Source organism: Hydra viridissima, unplaced genomic scaffold, assembly GCF_058129835.1.
Source record: "Hydra viridissima isolate aposymbiotic clone 2 unplaced genomic scaffold, HvirCarnegie_v1 scaffold_10, whole genome shotgun sequence".
Taxonomy (NCBI): domain Eukaryota; kingdom Metazoa; phylum Cnidaria; class Hydrozoa; order Anthoathecata; family Hydridae; genus Hydra; species Hydra viridissima.
In genome coordinates this window covers 9,077,501-9,100,212 of record NW_028324309.1, presented here as the reverse complement: position 1 = coordinate 9,100,212, position 22,712 = coordinate 9,077,501, and the positions used below count along the sequence as shown (strand labels likewise).

Below are 22,712 nucleotides of genomic sequence, written 5' to 3'. Positions count from 1 at the left end.
TTTTTACAAAATGAAATAGCTGTGATTCTAGAATGATTCGAAAGATTAGATTTTATTTAAGGTTTTCTCACGCACAGACCTTATTAATATATATTATGTTTTATTATTTTATAAGTGAAATATAAGTTTTTTTATATATTTTTTTAAATATTGTATGCCATTTTTTAAGAGAAAGGATTTTAAAATCTTTAAAGAGTCATAATATATTTTACTCCCGATAAATTTATTTGCAGTTGCGATCAACGATGACGCCCTTTTCGAGAAGATTGTCTATAGTTTGATTATCATAATGAAGTATTTCACTCATCACATGTTTAGTGTGTTCTCCTAACAACGGAGGATGCAGCGGTGTCGCTAAAATTGACTTTCCGTTAAAGTCAACAGCAGGTCCTGTAAGCAAAAGATAAATTACTCTCATAATAATTTAGTTTATTTAGATAACCAAAACGAAAATAGTCATTATTTTCCATTTTTTCTGAAGATAATAATTTAACATTCATTCACTTCGCCGTAAGTGAAGAGAAAAAAAATCACGCAAACTTTCTCGTATTTCACGACAAAAAATCAGTCGTTGCTGAAATTGTAAATTTTTTCATGAAATTTGTTCTTACGAAGGCGTAAGTTTTACAACACTGACCCCAGATGGGAGGGTGTGTGTGTGTGTGACCAAAATATAACATTACCAACAGTTTGTTAATAACCAAGTTTTACCATGCTTTTTTCATACCAAAATATGAGCTAAAGAAAGCAATGACTTACCACAGACCTTTATAATACCAGCAGTTGGATGTGATATTTCTTGTATCAAATCTAAGTCTTTTACATGCGACATTTGGAAAACTTGTTCAATATCATTAATCGGTCCACACGGAACACCAACATTTTCTAAGACTGTTACCCAATGATCTACAGGTTTCGTTTTTAATCTAAAAGCAAAAATAAATTTTAAAAGCAAAAATAAATTTTGAAAGTTTTTTTGATCCTAAAGCAAATAAAAAAGTTAGCAAAACAAAAAAACGTACTTTTCTGTAATAATTTGTAGAAGTACGTCTCGATGTTGCACACGATTTTCATTTAATTTAAATCGATCATCATTCAAAAGATTTGATAAACCTGTCGCCTATAGAATTAATCAAGTAAAATTTACATAACTGCGAAATTTATTCAAGATTTTTATATTAATTTATAAAAAAGCATCGCCGAACAATTTTACTTATCATCTTTGAAATTTCACTTGGCATATTAAAAAGTTTATCTAAAAGGCAAACCTCACGCTAAAAATGACGCCAAAAAGTAATATTACCAAGCAGAACTTCTGAAATTGATTATTATTAGCTATTGCTATGACTATCATTTGACCACCACCGGCTTCAAATGCCTGATAAGGAACAATAGATCGATGAGCAGATCCATATCGAGGAGCTTTTACGCCGGCATTTAAAAAGTCTGAACCAATATGACTCATTACCGCTACCTATAATACATCGAGATTACAGATCATTATAGACCTTTACAACTAACTATTAGCATTAAAGTGATTTCATTTTTATAGGCTTTTAAATACATTTCATAAACTAATAAATAAATGTAAATAGATTTAAACAGAAACAGCTTAATCACACGATTGTGATCTTTGAGATGGTTTATGATCTTTGTACAAGAATTACTTTAAAATATTAAAAACTGTTTTTGATAAATATTTTGAACTTAATTCTTGAACTAAGTTATTTACGGGTTTCCATGACATTTGAATTGAAAATTTACTTTAAAATCTACCTTGAAAACGCTCAATGAAGATAAGTTTTTTTAATGTAGTATTTTTTAAAAACTTATTATGATGTTGTCAAATTACTATTATTTATAATACAATATATAAATACACAGCAAATTATGAGATAACAGTTATGAGATAATGAAGTACAAAAAAAAAAAAAAAAAACCTGCCTGTGTTTGCAAAAGCGAAGTATCAATTTTAGTTCCCACTTTCGTTGTCTCTCTTTGATAGAGAGCGGCTATAATGGCTCCATGTGCATACATACCAGTCATAATATCAGTTACTGCAACGCCTACTCTACACGGTTCTCCATTCTAGATAGACTTCCCAAATAATTAATGTCAACAGCATAGTTAAAGTAACAAAATAAAAAAATTTCTTAAAGATAGAATGTTAGTAATATCGGAGAAGAAATGTTTTTTTAGACGAAAAGCTAGTTTTTCTAAGGTTTGCATACCGTAGGTCCTGTGACCGCCGTTAATCCACCAATAGCACTCGCTACAGCGTCATACCCAGGCTTAGCAATGTTCGATAATAAACCACGAGATCCATAGCCAGTAATCGAACAATATATTAATCTAGGATTAATAGTTTTAAGTCTTTCGTATCCAAGACCGATCGCCTCTAACTTTCCAAACACGTAGTTTTCAATAAAAACATCGCTATTCTTAACTAACTGAAATTCGGAAAAAGGTATAAGAAAAAGTAAGTTCTTGTCCAATCTTAAAGCTAAAGAGGAAAAAACCTGATACCTGTTGGATGATTTCTACACCTTCTCTCGTGTGAAAGTCCACTGCAATACTCTAAAGTTAAATTTAAACTTTCATAGAGACTTAACGGCATTTTAACCAAAAATATAAAGTTTTAATGCATGCCTTTACACCGAAATATTTTGGATATTCTATTGGACGTAGTTATGGAGAAAGCATCCAACACCAAAACAATGAAACTGTGAAAAAGACGTTCAAAAAACTTGATTTGGAGCTTAGATATTTTCAGCATACTAATCTCGTATTTTTCTATAAGAAAGCATGAAAAAATTTTTTCATATTTTCTTACAGACAAATATGAAGGTTGTTTAGATTTTTTCTGCATAACAACGTCTAGTTTAAATGTCGTATCAACGAACTCAAACATTTTTATTTTGGTTGTTGTGGATTAAAAGTTAAGATGTGGTATTAAAAGCAATCAGGTGTTTTGATGTGATATTAAAAGTTAAACTTTAAAAATTAAGTTTTAATCAAAAAGTAAACTGACATTAAATATGACAAAACTTAATATAAACTTATTCGATATTAGTTAATTGTTTTAGCAAATAATGCAGCGTCAAACTATTCAAAATACAGATATAGATGCATTAAAACATAAAGTTTTAAAGCTTTAATCCCGTTAATGAAGTTGATGCAAAGTCTCTGGGCCTTCGGTTTTAAACGAGAATCAAAAATCGTTATGTTTTACATTCTACTGATAGCCAGTAGAACGGATAGTCACGATAAAATGTGCCAGGATATAACGGATAGCTTTTAAAAAACTCCACAGAAATACCTTTTACTAATCAGAACTTGATTTGTAAATAAAATTTAAACTTTTTAGAGCATAATATTTTCTGGAAAGTTCTAAAAAGCCATCTGATCGACGCGTAGAATAAAATTTAGTGAACAAAACTTGTTTTTTAACTTTTTAAAACGGATTCTTACCGAAACTGAAAGAATTATAATGCGAACCTTTTTGTTTCTATTCACTGATAAATAGTAACAACTTTCTCCGCCCACAAAAGGAGGACCGAAATGACGAGTGTCATCTCCAAAACCTGCGATAATCCAAAAACAACAGTATAAGCAATATAGTTCCTTTATAAAGAACCAAAAAAAAAAAAATGCCTTTAAAACTAAATGTATTGAACCTATAACATGACTTAGATTTATGTAAATAAACTATATGCAAAATTAAATGCGAGTAGTTATACATAAGTCATATTTTACCGACTAATTAATTCTTATAAATACTAACTCATACCAAGAGCAAACAAAAAGAATTTTACAAACACAGTTTAATGAGGCAGAAACGAAGCAACAAATCAGTACAGCCGAAATCAACTTGAGAATATTTGAGTATGGTTCCCTGTTGAGATTTGTTTTTCAGGTTTTCGAGAATAAGATTTAAAAAAAACCGCGATAGAAACAGCCGATGATTTGGTAAGCATATTAATTCGTTGTTTAAAAGTTGAATGTGCATTTTTCTTAGCTTTACCAACATAAAGTCATTATTCTCCGTTAAGCTCCTTGAAAAGAGACTGTAAAATCGGAAAAATCCTGAATTCTTGTAATTTACAAAATCAGATGTTTAAAATGAGCTAAACAACAGTGCTTTTTTGTGCGCAAGATTTTTAAATTAGTTGCTAGTCTAAGTTTATGCGTTCTAATTTTGTTATAATAAATAACACTTAACAGAGTGGTTGCTCTATTAAGTGTAATGCTATTTATTATAATAAAACTAGAACGCATAAACGACGAGAAAAGTTCTATCAAAAAGGTGATGTTACAATGCGCATTTTGACATGTCCGACCGCTATTTCAACGACCAGAAAAGCTACTTTTAAAAAAAATGTAGCAAAAAACATACCAGGTTTCTCAACTTTAATTACTTCAGCTCCCATATCACCAAGAATCATAGTACAGTAAGGACCAGCAAGAACTCTGTTTAAAATCATACAATTAGATATTTAATAAACTAAATTGTTTACATTAAAATATTTTTATAAAATTATACTAAAAACACATGTAAGAATATTAATATATCTGAATATATATACTTAAGGTATGATTTTCAAATATTCGTAAGAAGTTGTACTGCAATTTCATGTAAAAGTATCACGATATCTGAACATATGTATGTGGAAAGTTTTTTAAGTTTTTTTGAAAACTTCGAATTTTATCACCACGCTGATGAGAAAGAGTGGTCCTCTCTGTTTTTTTTTTTTGTAGAAATACAAATTGCACTAGATCTAAAAAATATGTTTCAAAATTTCTAAGCTATTAAGTTTATTTTATAATCTGATTCAAGATTGTCTCTTCAGTATCCAACAGTAATCAGCCAACATTTCTACAAACATTTTCTTTTGTAGATATACCCTGATGAAATAGTTCAGCATGCTCTATGTCTTTTATGTTTCTAAGATTTTCAATGAAAAAGTCTGAATGAGTATGCAAGAAGTACATTTTTAGAAGCATGTTACAACCAATTTTTTTTTTTTTTTAATTATTTTTTAATTATTTCAATAACTTCTTTAAATGGATTTTAAGTCTTTTTCTCTTGTGCTCCAAAAAAGAAGACCATATAGCCCATTTGCTATGAAATGACATAACTATTGTGTTTACAGTAAAAAGATTGTTGTAATCTAGAAACCAAAATTCTTCCTTGTTCTTAAGCAGACCCAGGTCCCTTATATGATGATTTAACTTTTTTTGATAAATAGCATTCTTTTGTTTGCACTCATACTCTATATTATCTGACTGTATATCCATTACATATGTGCAAGAAATACAGCACACAGGTAGTACCCCAAGTATTATACCAATCACAAACTAGCACCCAAATAAAATTTTTTAAATTTGATAAATTAAGAATATATGAAATCTAAAAAATAAAAAAATATTGACAAAAATTACGATGCATATCCAAATATTTAACAAACTCTAATTTTTGTTAAATATGCATCCTAATTATTATATATCTTCTTGTTTATAATAGCGGCTATCAAATTGTCTTAAAAACTAGACTGGCTACCAAAATTCTAAAACCATTTTTGGAATCAGCATAAAAAGATATGTATGATTACATATTATGATTAACTTAAAATTGATGAAGAGGCAAAAACACTGATGAACAGTGTTATAGAAAAACAAAATGCTGTAAACTCATTCAGAGTGCTAACATGAGCTATTTATTATGTTTGCAATAATCATTAGTATTTCTTTTTGGAAATAATATCATTACTGTAATAATTATTTGTATAAGCAGTTTATTTTATTAGCCTATATTACTTTATTAAACTTATTAATATGAATGTTTAAAACTGATTAGTTTGGTCAACTTTGTAGTTTTACAGGGTTCTGGCCTTTTTTTACATATTTAAACTAAGAACCAGACCAAAAAGTCCTCATATTTCAATAACATATGTTAATTGTATTGATCTCTAATCTTAGGAGTTTCAGGAGGGCTTTTTTAGCTTGAAAGTTTATTTTAAAGAAACAGTAACATACTTCTTATTCAAAGTATTCCCAAGTTACTACTTTTCTTAAAAATAGGGAAATTTTTCTGTGGAAAAAATCTGTCTTTTGATTCTTGAGGAATTTTCAATATCTTAAAAAGATTGATAGTGTTCCTTAGAAAAATCTAATGTCACTGATTGAGACAAGTGATATTTAAAAGTAGTATGTCTGGTAAAAAACAGCAGTTAAGGTAAATAATCCTATTGAAGTGCTTCTAATATTTACTTAACCTGTTACAACATGCTGAAAGTGTTTTTATACTGGATTTCTTTAATTAATTGTGGATAAATAGAAATTTCTTTTTGTGTTATATAGAAATTACAGATATATTCAAAATAGCATAAAAATGTATTATGTTCATTTTGTCATATTTAAAGATATGTATACTTTGAATTCAGACCATTCCCTGAAAAAAAGTTAATATTTGTTATATAGAGAAGAAAAGAATTAACAAAAAATACCTAGTCATATCGCAAATCCTTATGCCATCTAATGGTCCTCTTTTTTTAACTAAATATATATATATATATATATATATATATATATATATATATATATATATATATATATATATATATATATATATATATATATATATACACATACATATACATTACATATACATATATAATTATACCTATGTATATACACATGATTATTTATAAGGGTCATAATATAGTTAATAACAAAACTCTTTAAAACTCTTCACACCATTCATGCTTTCATGTATGAAGTTGAAGATGCACCTGAACAGTTGAGGATTTTGTGACCAGATGCAGATAGTTAACTAGCACCATTTAAAGTTTATGATAACAGTACAATTTAAAAGTAATTGTAGCAACAATATTTACAGCACAAATTATAAAAACTATAGTGTGTGTATGTATATAATGAATGTATATATATATATATACACTCAGAGAAATAAGTATCCACACAAAAGATTTTATTGTGAAAAATAAACTTTGTCAGGTTACTTCAGAAAAACATATGTTTTTGATAAGTACTTTTATAATTATTCTAAAAGCAAATTTAATCACAACTTTATATAGTAAAAAATTAATCAACAATAAATCAATAATAATTAACTTGCGTTGCTAAAATATAACGTTTCCCAAAGAAATGTTAAAACTTCAACGAAAAATAATTATCTGAACATGTTATTTTGTAAACGAAGTTTTGAAATTGATTATTAAAAGTTTTTAAATCAATTGTTTTAGAAATATTGTTTTTTTACGAGTAATTTTTAATAATTGACTGCTATTTGTTTAAATTCATTTGATTTACCATTGATATCATCAAGTATGGGAGTTAAAATTAAGGAATGGTTCCAAGCTCAGCGCAATTTGGTTATTGACTTGTTCAAGCAAGGTAAAACATTTAGGTCAGTAAATAGTGACTAGAATTGCATTAGGTACCATTAGCAATCTGATTAAAAAGTATGATATGTTAGGATATGTGCAAAATCAGCAAAGATTCGGAGCTAAGCGTAAAACAACATCAAGAATAAATTGACAAATTGTCAAGATGGTGCAAAAAAACAGCTTTATATCAGCACCAAAAGTGTCAAGCCTCCTTGAGAAAGATTTTGTGTTACAAGTGAGCTCATGTACGATTCGAAATCAATTGAAAGAAAGTGGATTCAAAGCAAGAGTTCCACGCAAGAAACCATTCCTTTCAAAAATCCATCAAAAACAAAAACTTGCATTTGCTAAAAAAATATGTAAATATGTCAGTATCATTCTGGACAGATCTTGTGAAGTCTGATGGAGCTCAAAAAGTACGAAGAAAAAAAGGTGAAGCATTCACACTCAGTTGTATTCTAGGCACAGTAGAATTTAATGGAGGCAATGTTATGGTATGGGGATCAATGGCTTGGAATGGAACAGGAAAACTGGATTTTATTGATGGAACTATGGACTCTGAGGTTTATGTTAACATTCTCAATAAAAATTTTCTGACTTCAACTAAAAAACTGCAATTAGGAAAACATTTTATCTTCCAACAAGACAATGACCTTAAACATACATCAAAGAAAGCATAAGAGTTTTTTATCAAAAAGAAAATTGAGTTAATTGAATGGCCAGCACAAAGTCCAGATCTCAATCCAACTGAACATCTCTGGGTTATTCTGGATAAAAAATGTGGCACAAGATGTTTAAAAAGAAAAGAAGAGCTAAATATCATGCTCCAAGACGCTTGGGCTGATATTGACTCAGATATGACAAACAAATTATTTGAATTAATACCATGTCCACTTGCAGAAGTCATAAAAGCTAAAGGCATTCCAACTTGATATAAAAAAGTCATAAAAATAATTACTCGGAGAAGTGTTAATCTTTAACCCTTAATCTTTAAAATCTTGTTTGGATATTTATTTAACACTAAAAAATTGCATTGCTTAAATGTATCTTAACTTTTTATCAATTAAACATTATTGATATTTTTTTTTGCATATTAAATTTGTAATAAAATTTTCTTTTAGAATAATCTTTTTTTTTTTATCTTTATAAAGTTATTTTTTTCTGAAATAACCTGACAAAGTTTATTTTCCATAATAAAATGTTTTGTTTGGACACTTATTTCTCTAACTGTGTATATGTATGTTTGAATATATATATATATATATATATATATATATATATATATATATATATATATATATATATATATATATATATATATATATATATATATATATAGAGAGAGAGAGAGAGAGAGAGAGAGAAAAATAATTGGGTGTTAAAAAAGTGTTAAATAATATGAGACCAAACAAATCTGTGTTTATTTACAGACAATAATCAAAAATAAAAATTGTGGAAAACTTGATATGCTAAATTTACTATAAGTAGAACCTATATCCAAAAAATTGTCTGAATTGATAATTAACTTTGAAAATTGTAATAATAATTTGGTAATCTTCACAGAAATAATAACCAGAAAAGGCATATCTGAAGTGGTTTGATGGCAAATCATTGTTATTGTCAAAGCTGGTAATTGGAATTGTGAATTAAGTAAAGTGTTCAATGTTTTGAAGAAATGTGTTTGAAATACAAAGAAAAACTACATAACCAATAGTGCCAAAGAGTTACCAAGGATCAGCAGATAGCCTAAGACAACAGACCAAGAGGTAAGGAAAAACCCTACAATTAGCAACAGTAAATGTGCTAATGAGTTTAATAGCAAGTTTAAATATATTAGTAGGGGAACACTTAGAAAGATTTTAAAGAAAAAAAAAGGAATCTGTTCATATAAAGCAGCTAGGAACTGACTGTTCCAACTCACAGATAGTTAAAAAAGTAAAACAGGAGTAGAAAAAGACTTCACTAGACCGTAAAAGATTGGAGCTAAACCTTCAGCAATGAATTGAGTTTAGAACGATATGTGTATTGCTTTGTTATACCAAGGTTAGATCCTATAAAGTTGCCAAAGGTAGCTACTTCAAATACTGATTTAACCTTCATCTACAAATATATGCAGTTTTTTTTTAGTGCTTAACTGTAATCCAAGTTAGTTTTTTTTTTGTTTCTTTGTTTGTTTGTTTTTTTTTGTTTGTTTTTTAAGCTACAAAAAAATATTTTGTTTGTTTGAAATAAATTAGTGTTTTTTCTATCAGAAACAAATCTTAAATTATTTTTGTTTTTTATGAAAAACATAGCTTTATCTGATAACTTCATTCATATGGGGTACAACTGTGTATAGTTGGAGAGTTTTTTCAACTTTATTTTTTATTTTATGTAAATAAGAAAAAAAAATTATAACCAATTTTAAGTAAAGACTCAAAAATAACATACCAGAATTGGTTGATATTTCGGAATAAAATCTTTGAAACGAAAATATTTTCAATGAATTTTTTCTCAAAGAATAGCAGCATTTTTTGATCACCAGGCTCATTACTAAATACATATTATTGCCAAATATACACACATATATACAAGCATATATGTGTGTGTGTGTTTGTGTGTGTTTGTGTTTGTGTGTGTTTGTGTGTGTGTGTGTGTGTGTGTGTGTGTGTGTGTGTGTGTGTGTGTGTGTGTGTGTGTGTGTGTGTGTGTGTGTGTGTGTGTGTGTGTGTGCACAAACACGCATATTTACATATATGAATCAGAAGAATTTCTTGTTAATTAATAAAAAGAGTTGGAAATGAATGAACTTGCCAGTTAACTTACTAATTCAGACATTCTCTAGATAGTAATAGCAGTTATCAGTAAATTAAGATTTTTTTTTTAATTAAATACGTACTGGTTGGGTTAATAAGATTTCGTATAATTTCTGTGGTTGCGTTCACTTTCGATTCCAGTTCTACATTTGTTGGACAGGGGGGGAGGTGTAATTAGATTCGTGTCTGAAAAAAATGGCAGAGAAGCTGTAGAGAAAATATGTAACAACAAGAAAAAAAAAACAAAAAAAAAAACTGTTGTGTATTTAGTTTTCATACATACAACTTTCTAGAGTATAGACCTATCAATGGTGAAAAGTATGTCAGACATATCCAGAAAGCAAAAACTTGCTTCTGCTAAGAAAAAGGTAAATAGCAAAATAATTTTTTAATTTTTTTTTACTCTTACAATCATTGCGATTTCCATATTTATATAAATATGACTTTTGAAGAGTTTCAATGTTTTATGATAATATAAAAGTTCTTTGTTCTACCTGCAAAGATATTTGTTTTTTAATTTTAGTTGAAGAAATTTCAACAAGATAAATCACCTGTTGTAAGCCCAGTTGGTAGAGAACTAGTAAGAAATATTCTTAAATACTGATTGTTATTCAATCTCTGTTCATAAAATTAAATAATTGCGCAATTTTTTGTGGAAAGTATCAAAGGAAATATAAGGCTGATTTAAATGTTTTTTCATTGAAAGTAATGAAAGATAAAATATTTTAAATGATTAATATAGATTGTCAGTTTTTGATTTTGATTTTGTTTATTTTCTTCTATTTTTAGGATGTAGAAATTCTAAGAGGCATTCAGAAGTAAGCATGATATCATATGTAAAGTTACATAAAACATTTAGTTGTATTTATATAATCAATTAGTTGTTTATAATTATGTAAAATATATCTTAAAAGATATCAACAACTGATTTTCCTAGTTTACTGCTAATTTGTGACCAAATATTGGCTAGTTGATAGAAAAACAATTTCATATAGAATACTTAAATGTTTAATAGAATTAAATTAGAAACAGTGCTTATCTGAGTGATAAGTTTGTTAAGTTAGTTGAAATACTGATAACACTGTTGAAAACTAGAAGCAAATTAGCAGCAACAAATGTTCACATACCATTTTTTAAAAAATTTGGTCTTATTATAAAATTCAGGTATTTTTTAATTTTTTTAATGATATTTTTAAGTTAGTAATTTAATTAGAATTTACCAATTTAATAAAACTTAAGTAAAAGTTAGATATAAAAAGATATATAAGAATTTAAATTTGTTTTTAAAAGTATTTTCTCAAAGAAAATATTCTTCTTTTATTTATAGCAATCATATATTCAAAACACCACCAATTGTATTAAAAATAAAAGATGTAAGTAATTTTTATGTGACAAGATCTTTACTTTTAAAAAAATGTTGATATCAGTATCATTCAAGCTATATATATAAATTCTTCTATCATTTTTTCACCCCTACCATTAACACTTATAATTTTTCCTTTAAATAATGTATTAATGAAATAATATCTGGCTGTATATTTGTCAAGCAGAAAATATTTTTTTAACAATTGGTATGGAACTGTTTTTGTTGTACTTTGCAAATTTTAATTTTTTGTGCAACTAATTAAATAAGTATTATTGTTTTCAAGAATTTTACTTTTTTCCCATTTGTTGTAGATCATCTTGAGGGTCTGTAAGTTATCAGTATATAACATTTTGATTATGCAACAAAAGTGCTGATAATTATGGCTATATATATATATATATATATATATATATATATATATATATATATATATATATATATATATATATATATATATATATATATATATATATATATATATATATATATATATATATATATATATATATACTTGTATATTTATTTTGATATTACTTTTTGTAATGTAAAATATAGTACTTATAAAGTTTTTTTTCTCTATATTTTTTAGCCTCCTGATCATTTTAAACAAAGTGAAAAAATTTGTCAAAAACTTGAGTTCACAACCCCAAAAGATATTATTAAAGAAGACCAGCAAAAGAAAATTGATGAAATTGATGGGTTAAATAAATCTGAGAATACAGCAGAAATTGTTTTGGATAATTCTCTCTATTTAACACCTATTGATAAAAAAGAGTCTTCTGAGGTATAGAGATCAATTTCTTCCTGTTTTATGTTTCCTTTCTTCTAATTAGTGGAGTTAGAAAAAAGGAAAATTTAAAATGTAAAATAAATAACTAACAGTGCAAGAAATGAATAAAAAAATTTTAAAGGCTTTAATTTTTTTATTGTTAAGCTAAAATCTATAGCTTTACAGTTATTTTATATATAGCAAGAGGAACTACAAGATAACCTTGCTTCTTATAAACGTGCTAATAGTCTGCTGACCAACCAGGTGAATGAGCAAAGAAAACAAATTATTCAACTTCAAGAAAAGTTAAAAAAAGAGCTAAACTCACTTAATCAACTAGCTGAGCAACGTGCACTGAAAGAACAACTTGAAGTACATATCCAAACTATTGGAATTCTTGTATCAGAGAAAAGTGAACTTCAATCAAGCATTGTCAATATGCAGAAAAAATTGACATCAAAAGAGAGTGAAGTAAAGCATCTCAATCAACGTTTAGAGAATGTTTGTAAAAATATTGTTGAGCTAGAGAAACGGGTTGCTGAACTTCAACAGTTAGAGGCCCATTTTAAAAAAGTAATTTTCAATACTTATTTTGCATCATTTTATGTTTTGTTTATAAAGATTGTACATTTTTTTTGTCTTGTTGTTTTTGTTCAGATTAACAAAGAGCTTGTTCAAGAAAGAGATCGGTTCAGCACTCGTTTGTACCAAGTTAGGTAAAGTTAAAATTATTACTTTAAATTTAAACACTAATTAAATATTAAGACACTGCTCTACAAAATCTAAAAAAGTCTTTTGCTGGTTGTGATACTAATGTTTTTATGTTTGTATATATCATATATTATGTTTATATATATATCATAATGTTTTTATGTATATCCATACATCATATCTATTTTACCATAGAATTAAATTTAATTTATGATGATTATATCTTCAAGTAATTGATATCTAATCTAGTAAAATGTTAAATTTAAAGTAAGTTCTTTTAGCACTTGAAAAGTAATACTGGACTTAAGTATTCAAAACATGGGTATTAATGCATGTATTGAAACCTAATCTTTTAAATTTAAATTTTGCAGAATACTACAAAGTGCTACAGTATTTATCTTTTTTATTTATAATTATTTCAGTCAAGAGAAAGAAGAACTACACTTAGAGAGCAAAGAGGTGCAAGCCAAACTGCAAATGAAAGCTGAAGAGTGTGCAATTCTTAGTGGACAGGTTCATGAACTTCATGCTCGGCTACAGAATGGTGAAATTCTTGTTCAACAGGTTTGAGTTGGTTTTGATATTTATTAAAAATTTGATTTGTGTTTAACTTTGACATTTTGACCAATATTATTGGTTAGTAATATCTAGAGAAGCTTAAAATGTTAAATTTTACTTTTTATAGAATATTGTTAGAATAAGCTACAGTTAATTCTAATAAATTCTCTATTGTTTTGTTTTTTTTTTAACTATTGTAAAAATGTTTTGATTTCATATAGTATTTTATTGCTATTTATGACACAGCTGACTACAAACTCAATTGATAAAGCCGCATTATCAAAATGGCAGTCTGAAAAGGAAGATCTTTTACAACTCTTAAGTGAAGTAATTTTGAATTATTTTTTAATTTAAAGAAAGTTTAAATTTGTTTTTAGTTTTTTTAAACTTAAAAATTTTTCTCTAAAAGTTTTTTACTTAAAAGTTTAAACTTTTAGGATTTAAAAAGATTAACATGCTGGAAGTTACTTTTTCTAGTTTTTTTTTTTCTTTTCAGCAAAAGTTAATGGTTCAAAAACTTGTTGCTTCAAAAACTGATCTTCTTGAAAAAAATAATGAGCAACAAGGACATTATGATTATCAAATAGAGCAATTGAAAAATAAAGTAAAAGACTTATTCTTTTTATTTCATTTACTATTAACTTTTTTTTTTTTTTTGTCTGGTTGTGTGAAATAGTCTTTGAGCAGCTTGAAGTAAAATTTTGAACAAAAAGATATTTATGTTTAAAATGTTTTAGATAAACTCACTTGAAGGTGAAAAGCACACAATTATTGATAAAAACACTGAGTTAATGAATAACTTAAAAAGTTTGCAAAATAAACTTGGTAACTTGTTTTGTTTCAATTAGTATAATATAAAGGTTTTGCTTTATCTTTTTGTTTAACTTGCAAGATGTATTTGGATTATGCTTATATCTAGTTTAAAATATTTAAATTAAAAGTTGACTCAATCTTTTTAGATATTCAAGCTTCAAGCAGCTCACAAAGTGATACACAGTCTGTTAGTCAAACTCAATATGACCAATTACAAGCCAGTAAGGTTGCTGTTGAAAAAGAACTTGATATACAAATCAGTGAAAATAGAAGACTTGGGCTACAAATATTTGAACAGAATCAACATATAGAATCTTTGCAAGCAAATTTGGATTTGCTCCAATCAGAAGCTTCATCAAAGTCATTACTTCTAGAACAAATACAAGCGGACAAAGAAACAATCAGTCGTGCCCTACAGCAAAATAAAGCATTAAAAGAACAGCTTGCAGAGTTAGAAGATGGTTTTGTAAAAATGGTATGTTTACAAACAGTTTTAACTATCAGTATGTTTGTAACTAATTTTAACTAAATGTTATTCTAATTTTTATTAGTGTTATTTTCATAATTGTAACCTTATACAATTGTTTTTGTTTTGTAATTAACATAAAAAGTTTCTCATATACAGTCAAACAACAGTGCTGAGTTGACAGGAAAGCTTGAAGCAGAACAACACAGCAATAAAGATGTGGCAACTAAACTGAGTGAAATCCAAATAAACATGGAAGAAACTAAGTTGCAAGTGCGTGTATTTATTTTTGTATGATTATTCCATTCATTTTAGAAAAGAACAACAGATATCACCTATTATTATTACTATTTTTATTGAAAATGGATCAAAATAGCACATCATCTATTATTATTTTTATTGAAAATGATTCCTTTTTTTTTTAAAGCTCATTGGCAAAACAATTTCATGTGCAGATCTAGAAGAACAAGTTCTTTGTTTTAAAGAAGAATTAAAAAATGTACAAGCAAAGGTATTAAATACCTTTTAATTTAAAAATGTTACATTTCAGTTACTCTTAAGGGTTTCAAGTTGATTATATAATTTAATTCCCCTACCACTCTAAAGAGAACTGTAATGACCTATGTATATGTGGTATGTTTACAGTTAAGTAAAACTAAATGATAACTGGTATGTATGAAAAAAACACTAAATTTTTATAATTGATGTACCATCTAGCAAACAAAAAAATTTGTTTTCTTAAAATTTATTCCACAAACTTTATTTCTTAAGGTTCATTCAAATTTTTAAATATTCTGATGAAGTTCTCTTTGAAGAGCTCAATTAAAGTAAAACATGAATGCAAATAGTGATAATTAAATTGCATAAATTTTAGGGCATCAAGTTTGCCTTATGTGAGTAATTGCAAAAAAATACCCTCACTATAGAGTTGTGCACTGCAGAAAGTTTTGATTCTGTCATTTAGCTGAATGATATGCAGAATTTAATTTTATTTGACATAAATTTTAATGAAGAAATTTTTTTTTCCAGCTTCATTCAAAAGAAATGGATTTAGATTTATCCAATACTGAACTGCAAAGGGTAAAAATTGAGCTAGAAGTTCTTAGACAGTCCTCAAATCAACATGCAAATCAACTTGAGCTCACTGAAAAATTGCAAGAGGAGTTAATTTCAGCACAAGTAACATTGCTTTAGTTAAATTTGTTAATTTAAAAAAGTTATTAAATTGTCACTTTCTATATACATAACATTTGTACTGTTAAAATAGTTTAATCATGAAGATAATTTATTTATTTAAATGATTTATACTTTGGTTTTGTAGTCATTATGCAGCTTTGATTATGAAATTTTATTTAATTAAAATTATATTTAGGATGCAATCAATAAGCTTTCTAATCAAAATGCACGCCTTCAAGAAATTCTAAATGAGCAGAGAACTAACGACAGAGGTGGGTTCTTTTTGTAACCAAGTAGACTAAGATATATCTACTCTGTCTCTGTTTTGTCTAAAATCTGATTTATTAAATTAGATAATGGAAATTTATATCCAAGTAGTGGAATGGAAAATGCTGGAAGAGAACAAATGTCTTTTCAAGAAAATAGGCTAGAAGAGCAGGAGCAAGAAGATAGTGATTTATCATGGGATGATGATGATGAGGATAATGGTTATACAAATAGTGCGCTGCATCTCACCACACAAGAGGTAATTGTTTTAGGTTTTTTTCTGCAGGGAGGCTATGAACTTTGAGAACAAATTGATATTAAAGCTAATTTGATTATACTTTTTACAAGATTTGTTACCATGGTGTGACCTAACAAAGTCTGTATGCTTTAAGAAAGTTCTAATGTAAGAAATAAAGATTTTTTTATATATAACATATATATTTGGGGAAAATTATTTAGTTATTTTAACTAAATAGATATCTAGTTAAAATAACTAAATTGCTTTTCCCTATATTTTTAATATATATATATATATATACAAAATTTGTCATTTCTTAAAATAGGACTTTCAAAAAGTATAGGACTTTGTTAGGTCACACCACCATATAATTGCATAAAATTTTTATACAATCTTAAGTGATTACTTGACTATAAAATTATTCAATAAAAACTCCATCAGCCGCAATAACTTCCTCAATCTGAGGTTGGAAAGAACTGCATGCCTAAATCAAATTCTCTCTATATAAGTTGGCCATGGTGTTAGTTACAGCATACTTCAGCAAAGAAATGGTATTATGGAGATGTTTATTAGTCTCACATTCAACTATGATAATCTGGGGGATTAAGGTCTGAGTAGCTAACTGGGTATATAGGCTGTTGTGAGTGACTCAAAAAACCAGGCTCAAAGTATTTAGGGTCTTGTGAGAGCTCTGGATATGAAGAATTTCTGTCAACAATTGCTTGTATTTGGTGAATAAACTATGTAGTTCTAATTAGTGTCCAAACATTCCTCCTGTTCAATTCACAGCAAACCTTATGTACAAATGATTAGGGACAATGAGGAAAATTGGAAATTTCTAAATCTGTATGTTTTGCACATATAATGATGATAACAGAATGTCTCTTCATTTCTTGTATTAAATTACAGTCCTTGATCAATTATCTGAAAAGAAAAAAGAAAAGAAAATAATTATCTTGAGAAATTACAACCACATGCATGATGTCCTCAAATATCATATGCACCTTGTATTATCAAAGATATGTTCATACAACAAGCTTATCTAAAACTACTGTAATTTGATATGAAATTAAAACATTTTTTCAATTAATATGATTACCTTTGAAAAACTCAAAACTCAAAACCATTACAAAATTTATCCATAGCTATGCTAATGTTTAATTTTTTTTTGAGTTTGAGTTTGAGTTTTTTTTTTTTGTATATATATATGTAACTTAGTTTTTATTACAATTTAACGTGTAAATTAAATTCATTGTTAAGAATGAAATTTGATATGGTTAAGAATGTTTATATGAAAAATTATGAACTAGATTGAAGATATGCAAGCTCAATTGCATCATTTACAAGAAGAACGCTTGAAAGTTATCAACTTGCTGCAACAACAAAGAGAGGAAAGCTTCCATTTGAATGAACGACTCGAAGAGCATGTGGAACTGCAAGTTCAACAGCGACTTACTCAATTGCAGCGTGAGCTTCAAGAGCATTTTTATGAACAGACAGAGGCTTTACGCTCAAAAGTTGCATCACTCCAAGAAGCACTAGAAGTAATGAGGAAAAGCGAAGACGTTTCAGATTTCGAGGCTAACGACAGTTTAACAAATGGATCTCTCAAAGCTGCATTCCTACAACTTCAAGTACTTTTTTTGTTGATCTCTTAACTATAGTTACTCTTTTTAAAGAAACTCGAAGAGAGATATATAACAATAAGACAACGCTAAACTGTAGTAAATATATAACAACAAGACAACGCTAAACTATAATAAAAATGATAATCTCAGAGAAAAATGCATTAAAGATAAAGCGTCTTTTTTTTCCTTTCAGAAACGCTTTAAGGCAACCATGGACATGAAAGCACAATTATTGGATCGAATCGATCAGTTGGAATATATGAATATGAAATTGGAGAGCGAAACAGAAACGATCGGTGAATACGTAGCTCTCTATCAAACACAACGGAAAGCATTGAAGGAGAAATTTTATGAAAAAGATAAAATGATTTCACACTTATCTAATGAGCATACGAGAATGCAAGTACGTTTTGTTTTAAATATTGGCTGTTTGCTTTATATAAAGAGAGACTGTTTCAAACGTCATCATAAGGGCATTGAGACGCCTTTCCTAGATCTTGACTATAAAAGTTTAAATTGCTAAAAGTAACATTTAAAAATATCAACAAATTAAAATTTAGAAAATCCCACTTTAATCCACTTAATTTTTTATATTTTTATATTTTCTCTACAAATTCTTTAAATAATTCAATTTTTAGAACAAAGTCTCACAACTGCACCAACTTGTTATTCAGTTAATCGCTGAAAGATCTGGTATAGAAAGTAAAAATAAACAACTACAAGACCTTGTTAATAAAAGACTAACTTTACAATCGGGTTCTATGAACGATACCGAAGTGTCGTCTTTACAGTATAACCTCGACAACTTGTTTGGAGAAATAAATATTACATCAGACGACGAATCTGAGCTTATAAAAGAAACTGATCCAGTTAATAAACTTTGTAATGACACAATATCTAACCATCAAACAACGCAACAAATTCTTCAAATATTTGAGCAGCTAGAAACAACTGGGGAAGGCTACCAACATGGTTGGCTGTCTCCAGCAGCTAGGAAACATGCGTTTACACCCTGTAAACAGTGCTCTGGGTCGTTGATAAATCTCTAAAACAAACCAGATACTTCATTTTCTTCGATGAGGTTCTTTCGTAATAAGCTTTGTTAATGCATTTCCATAGTTCGAATTTTTTTTCAAATTTTTCACTTGTATAGTTTCGTAGGTTTTCAATTGCATACAAATATATTTTTCTTCTGAAGTAAACATTTATTTTGCTCATATTTATCATGTAAGATTTAACTTCTTTTTTTTTTTACTTGGTTTTCTATTGAGTTTTTTTTTAATATATAAGTTATTGGATTGTTTATAATGCATGTATATACATATCCTAAAAAAGAATAATTTTCTTTGGGTGATTTTTCTGTTTTCAATTAGTAAATGAGCCAATAAACTGGAACTTTTCGTCGAGTTTAAGTATAAAATTTTCTTGAATATTTTTAATCTATAAATGTTGCTGATTTGGAAATGGATCGTTTGTGATGGTAAAAAGTTTGTGATGCCGAAAATCCATCTAATTTAAATCATAACCCTTAAGAAAAGATTTTTTTTCTGTTTCATTTTTTAAATGCCACCTTATTGAGCAAATGGTAAGAAAAAATAGCTTTCGTTCTGATTTAACGAATTAAATGGTCGTTTAAAATAAGCCCTGCATATTTCGACAAGTTTATCTTTTAAACATTTTTTTTTTGTATCTGTTTGAGAATTCTTAAGGTGGTCCTATACTAATAAAACCAAAATTTTAAAAATACACTCATATTTTATGATTTTCATATAAGAAATAGTGTTTTATATTAAAAGCACAGTAAAGGAAAAAAAAATAAAAAAATATTTTTTTTTGGTCAAAATTTTGGGTCCATGAACCCTAAAAATGGACTAAGCGCTGCGATAAACAGCTTGTAAACTAATAATGGTATGATCATGAAATTTTCACAGCTTTTTAATATCAGATGATTACACTCACCCTGCCAAAATCAAATAATTTAACAAACTATTGAAGCTTTTGTAAGAAAACAGGCTTAAGGCCTAAAAAAAAGCCCTGAAAAGGCTTAGAACCTAGACCTTATTTTTAGAACCAGTTAACTAACATGAATTCTTTTGGTAAGGTGAATGTGCATATATATAATAAACAACTCCTGAAAATTTCAACACAATCAGACAAACCAATCTCAAGATATTTATCGCAGCGTGCTTAAAACTCACATATTGAGAAAAACAATTATAAAGATTTTTAATGAAAAAAAAATTTTTCAATATATAAAAAGGTCAAAAAATTATTGAAAAACAAAACGACTTGAGCATTATTGAAAACACAGAAAAAAAAAAAAAGTGAAAACTCTGATATTTGAAAAACAGTTAACCAAAATAGAATTATTCAATGAAAAAAAGCTTGAATATAAAAAGATAATATACAATAACTACGTTCTTGATTCCCATGATGTACAGACATTGCATATTTTTGAAAGAACTCGATAGTCAACACATTTCCCTGAGTCACTAGCAATAACAGTAACAACACCATTAAGTGAGGAATGACCCCTTTTTTGCCAAGTTCCATCACAGGAAACAACTACATCAGCTAATACATTAATATCAAAATCATTTGGTTGGATATTGTTGTTAAGATATTGAAATTCATTTGCTGCATTTTTCATTTTCACATCAGCTACACTTTGGTATATCATATGAATTTTATCTTGAATATCATTAAATGCTTTTATGTTCATTGGAGGAGGTAAGTTCATTAGACCACAAAATTTTTCCAAACCAGAATGACCTTTTCCTATCTCTCTTATGGCAACAACAGATCTATAATTTATTTCAAATGGTGACATTCCTGGACCTTGCTTTTCAATCTCTTTGCTAGAATAAAAAGACTGTTTCCAACCGCACGAAGATGTTGTACAAGAAATGTTTAAAAACACAGCCAAGCCTTTCTTTTTTGATAAATCAGTTGAGATTTCAATTGAATTATTATGACATTGAGGACAATGTCAAATCAAAGTAACAATTGATTTTAAAATGTCTGTGTCAATAAGTATAAAGCATGAAGGCAATTTATTTGAATCATTATTTTTTGCATTACTATTTTTACTGCTATGTGATAACTTTTTTGAAGATGTTGATGTCAAGATATTTGATTGAGTTGAGTTAGTGATTTCCAATTTAGAAGTTAAATTGATGCTGACTGTTGATGCTGAGGAAAATTGATTTCCTCTAAAGTACTTTTTTTTGAAAATCCTGTTACCACCTGCTTTCCTTCTTAAATTTGAATCACATTTATTTTTTCCCATAATAAAAACAAGCACGAGGCACAAAGTATAACTCAAAGCTGATTTTTCTATAAGTAATATATGTAAACATAGTAATTGTACTTAAAAATCATGGCTTATTTAGGAAAATAAACATCAAACAGTTACTGGCACCAGTGTCAAAAACTAAAAGTAAATGGCGCAATATTCTAAAACGCCTATTTTCTAATATAAACAACCCGTTGCTAAGGCCGTTGCTAAGAAAATTATTTAACTTCACTGTGAAACTTGCTATTTTAGAGCATTTTTAAATTCACTCCCTATAATGATCTATATATATTTAGAATGTAGAATGTTTGGGCTTCAAGAATATGCAATTTTTGAAAAATCGATTTTTTTGATTTTTTTTAGTATAGGACCACCTTAATTTAAACGCCCAACTCATGAGACACAGGTTATGTGTTGTTTAAAACTCGAGGATTTGAAATAAAAATTTTTCAAGTTTGTTTAAGTTCTAAAGTTAACTTCTATGATGCCTTCGAAGGGATTAACATACAAATTCCTGATTCAAATTATTTCGTCTAAGAAAAAAAATTAAATTTGAAAATTATCTTTGGTTTGCATAAAGTATGACACCATGCAAATATTTGCATTCTTACAGCACGAACAAAAGTTTTCTACATTAATCCATCATCCTTAATGAAACCTAAGACAACTCATTCAATTTAGTGTATTCTTATAAAATTCCAATTTTTGTTTTATTTTATTAAAGAGCAAAATATTTCATTAGTTACAGCACAAAATAATTAAGTATCATTTCCTAAAAAAGGCATAAAAGGACAAACAAAAAATAAATAGAAACATCACAAATTGAAAAAAAAAATTCTCATTGAAAGAAAGATAACATAAATCTGATTTTGTAGTTTTCTAAAAAAAAAGTCAAAACAGATTTTTCTTCAGTATTCTAGAAATGCTTGCTGTTGAAATCAGCAAAAAACAATGATTCCAATTTCTTTCCATATTCTCGGTGAATGGTAGGCCTTTTAAATTTATCCCAGTGCAAGCTGAAGTCTGTGGCTTGCTCACTATTTCGACCCAATAGCTCTTTTCTAGAAGCAACTAAATCTTGAATGTAATGAAACACATTACATGTTTTTCGATCCATTCTTCTGCTTTTACCACAATTTTATTGGGGTTTTGAATAAGTGGTTTATAAGACCATAAAGAAGATGGAGCTCCACTTGGGGAATCACATCCAAAACAATTGTT

General features: G+C 27.8%; 2 protein-coding genes and 1 long non-coding RNA gene across 13 annotated transcripts in view; 1 reads left to right on the top strand and 2 right to left on the bottom strand.

The window, feature by feature from the left end:
- Nucleotides 1-95: 95 nt before the first annotated feature.
- On the bottom strand, nucleotides 96-10,396 carry LOC145181348 (succinyl-CoA:glutarate CoA-transferase-like). 8 transcript variants are annotated; one of them, XM_090100631.1, is made up of 12 exons: nucleotides 10,288-10,396; nucleotides 9,840-9,941; nucleotides 6,507-6,555; nucleotides 4,397-4,470; nucleotides 3,499-3,584; nucleotides 2,527-2,577; nucleotides 2,232-2,450; nucleotides 1,941-2,088; nucleotides 1,304-1,470; nucleotides 1,023-1,120; nucleotides 760-926; nucleotides 96-390 (listed from the first exon to the last, which is right to left on the bottom strand). In XM_090100631.1, exons 2-12 carry the CDS (start codon nucleotides 9,937-9,939, stop codon nucleotides 224-226), a joined length of 1,326 nt encoding a protein of 441 aa, XP_089956757.1. In that variant the 5' UTR covers nucleotides 9,940-9,941; nucleotides 10,288-10,396; the 3' UTR covers nucleotides 96-223. The 8 variants fall into 8 exon arrangements, with proteins under 8 accessions (XP_089956757.1, XP_089956758.1, XP_089956756.1 ...); XM_090100632.1 differs by having other exon boundaries at nucleotides 10,203-10,355; XM_090100630.1 differs by having other exon boundaries at nucleotides 10,215-10,349.
- LOC145181207 (golgin subfamily A member 2-like) lies at nucleotides 3,903-19,550 on the top strand. Of its 4 annotated transcripts, XM_090100625.1 has the most exons (22): nucleotides 3,913-3,969; nucleotides 8,973-9,175; nucleotides 10,498-10,572; nucleotides 10,728-10,784; nucleotides 10,994-11,022; nucleotides 11,532-11,577; nucleotides 12,160-12,354; nucleotides 12,541-12,912; nucleotides 12,997-13,055; nucleotides 13,473-13,614; nucleotides 13,855-13,935; nucleotides 14,105-14,212; nucleotides 14,346-14,433; nucleotides 14,568-14,896; nucleotides 15,047-15,160; nucleotides 15,315-15,398; nucleotides 15,917-16,066; nucleotides 16,260-16,335; nucleotides 16,417-16,589; nucleotides 17,879-18,202; nucleotides 18,390-18,599; nucleotides 18,835-19,550. In XM_090100625.1, exons 3-22 carry the CDS (start codon nucleotides 10,513-10,515, stop codon nucleotides 19,243-19,245), a joined length of 3,108 nt encoding a protein of 1,035 aa, XP_089956751.1. In that variant the 5' UTR covers nucleotides 3,913-3,969; nucleotides 8,973-9,175; nucleotides 10,498-10,512; the 3' UTR covers nucleotides 19,246-19,550. The 4 variants fall into 4 exon arrangements, with proteins under 4 accessions (XP_089956749.1, XP_089956751.1, XP_089956750.1 ...); XM_090100623.1 differs by lacking the exon at nucleotides 8,973-9,175 and having other exon boundaries at nucleotides 3,903-3,969; XM_090100624.1 differs by lacking the exons at nucleotides 3,913-3,969; nucleotides 8,973-9,175 and having other exon boundaries at nucleotides 10,338-10,572.
- The window catches only part of LOC149883026 (uncharacterized), a 5,043-nt gene continuing 1,766 nt past the window's right edge, over nucleotides 19,436-22,712 (bottom strand). The window contains exons 1-2 of the long non-coding RNA XR_016456433.1: nucleotides 21,866-22,712; nucleotides 19,436-19,899 (exon numbers count right to left, since the gene is read on the bottom strand). The exon at nucleotides 21,866-22,712 is cut by the window's right edge and continues 1,766 nt beyond it. This is a non-coding gene — a long non-coding RNA (uncharacterized LOC149883026). The remainder of the gene's footprint in view (nucleotides 19,900-21,865) is intronic.

Coding starts and splice junctions, on each gene's coding strand:
- LOC145181348 (XM_090100631.1), bottom strand. CDS start 9,939: ATGAGCCTGGTGATCAAAAAATGCTGCTATTCTTTGAGAAAAAATTCA. Junction 2,089..2,231: donor CGGCGGTCACAGGACCTACG/GTATGCAAACCT, acceptor AAGTCTATCTAG/AATGGAGAACCGTGTAGAGT. Junction 391..759: donor TGGTATTATAAAGGTCTGTG/GTAAGTCATTGC, acceptor TTTTGCTTACAG/GACCTGCTGTTGACTTTAAC.
- LOC145181207 (XM_090100623.1), top strand. CDS start 10,513: ATGGTGAAAAGTATGTCAGACATATCCAGAAAGCAAAAACTTGCTTCT. Junction 10,785..10,993: donor GCCCAGTTGGTAGAGAACTA/GTAAGAAATATT, acceptor TTCTATTTTTAG/GATGTAGAAATTCTAAGAGG. Junction 15,161..15,314: donor TGGAAGAAACTAAGTTGCAA/GTGCGTGTATTT, acceptor TTTTTTTTAAAG/CTCATTGGCAAAACAATTTC.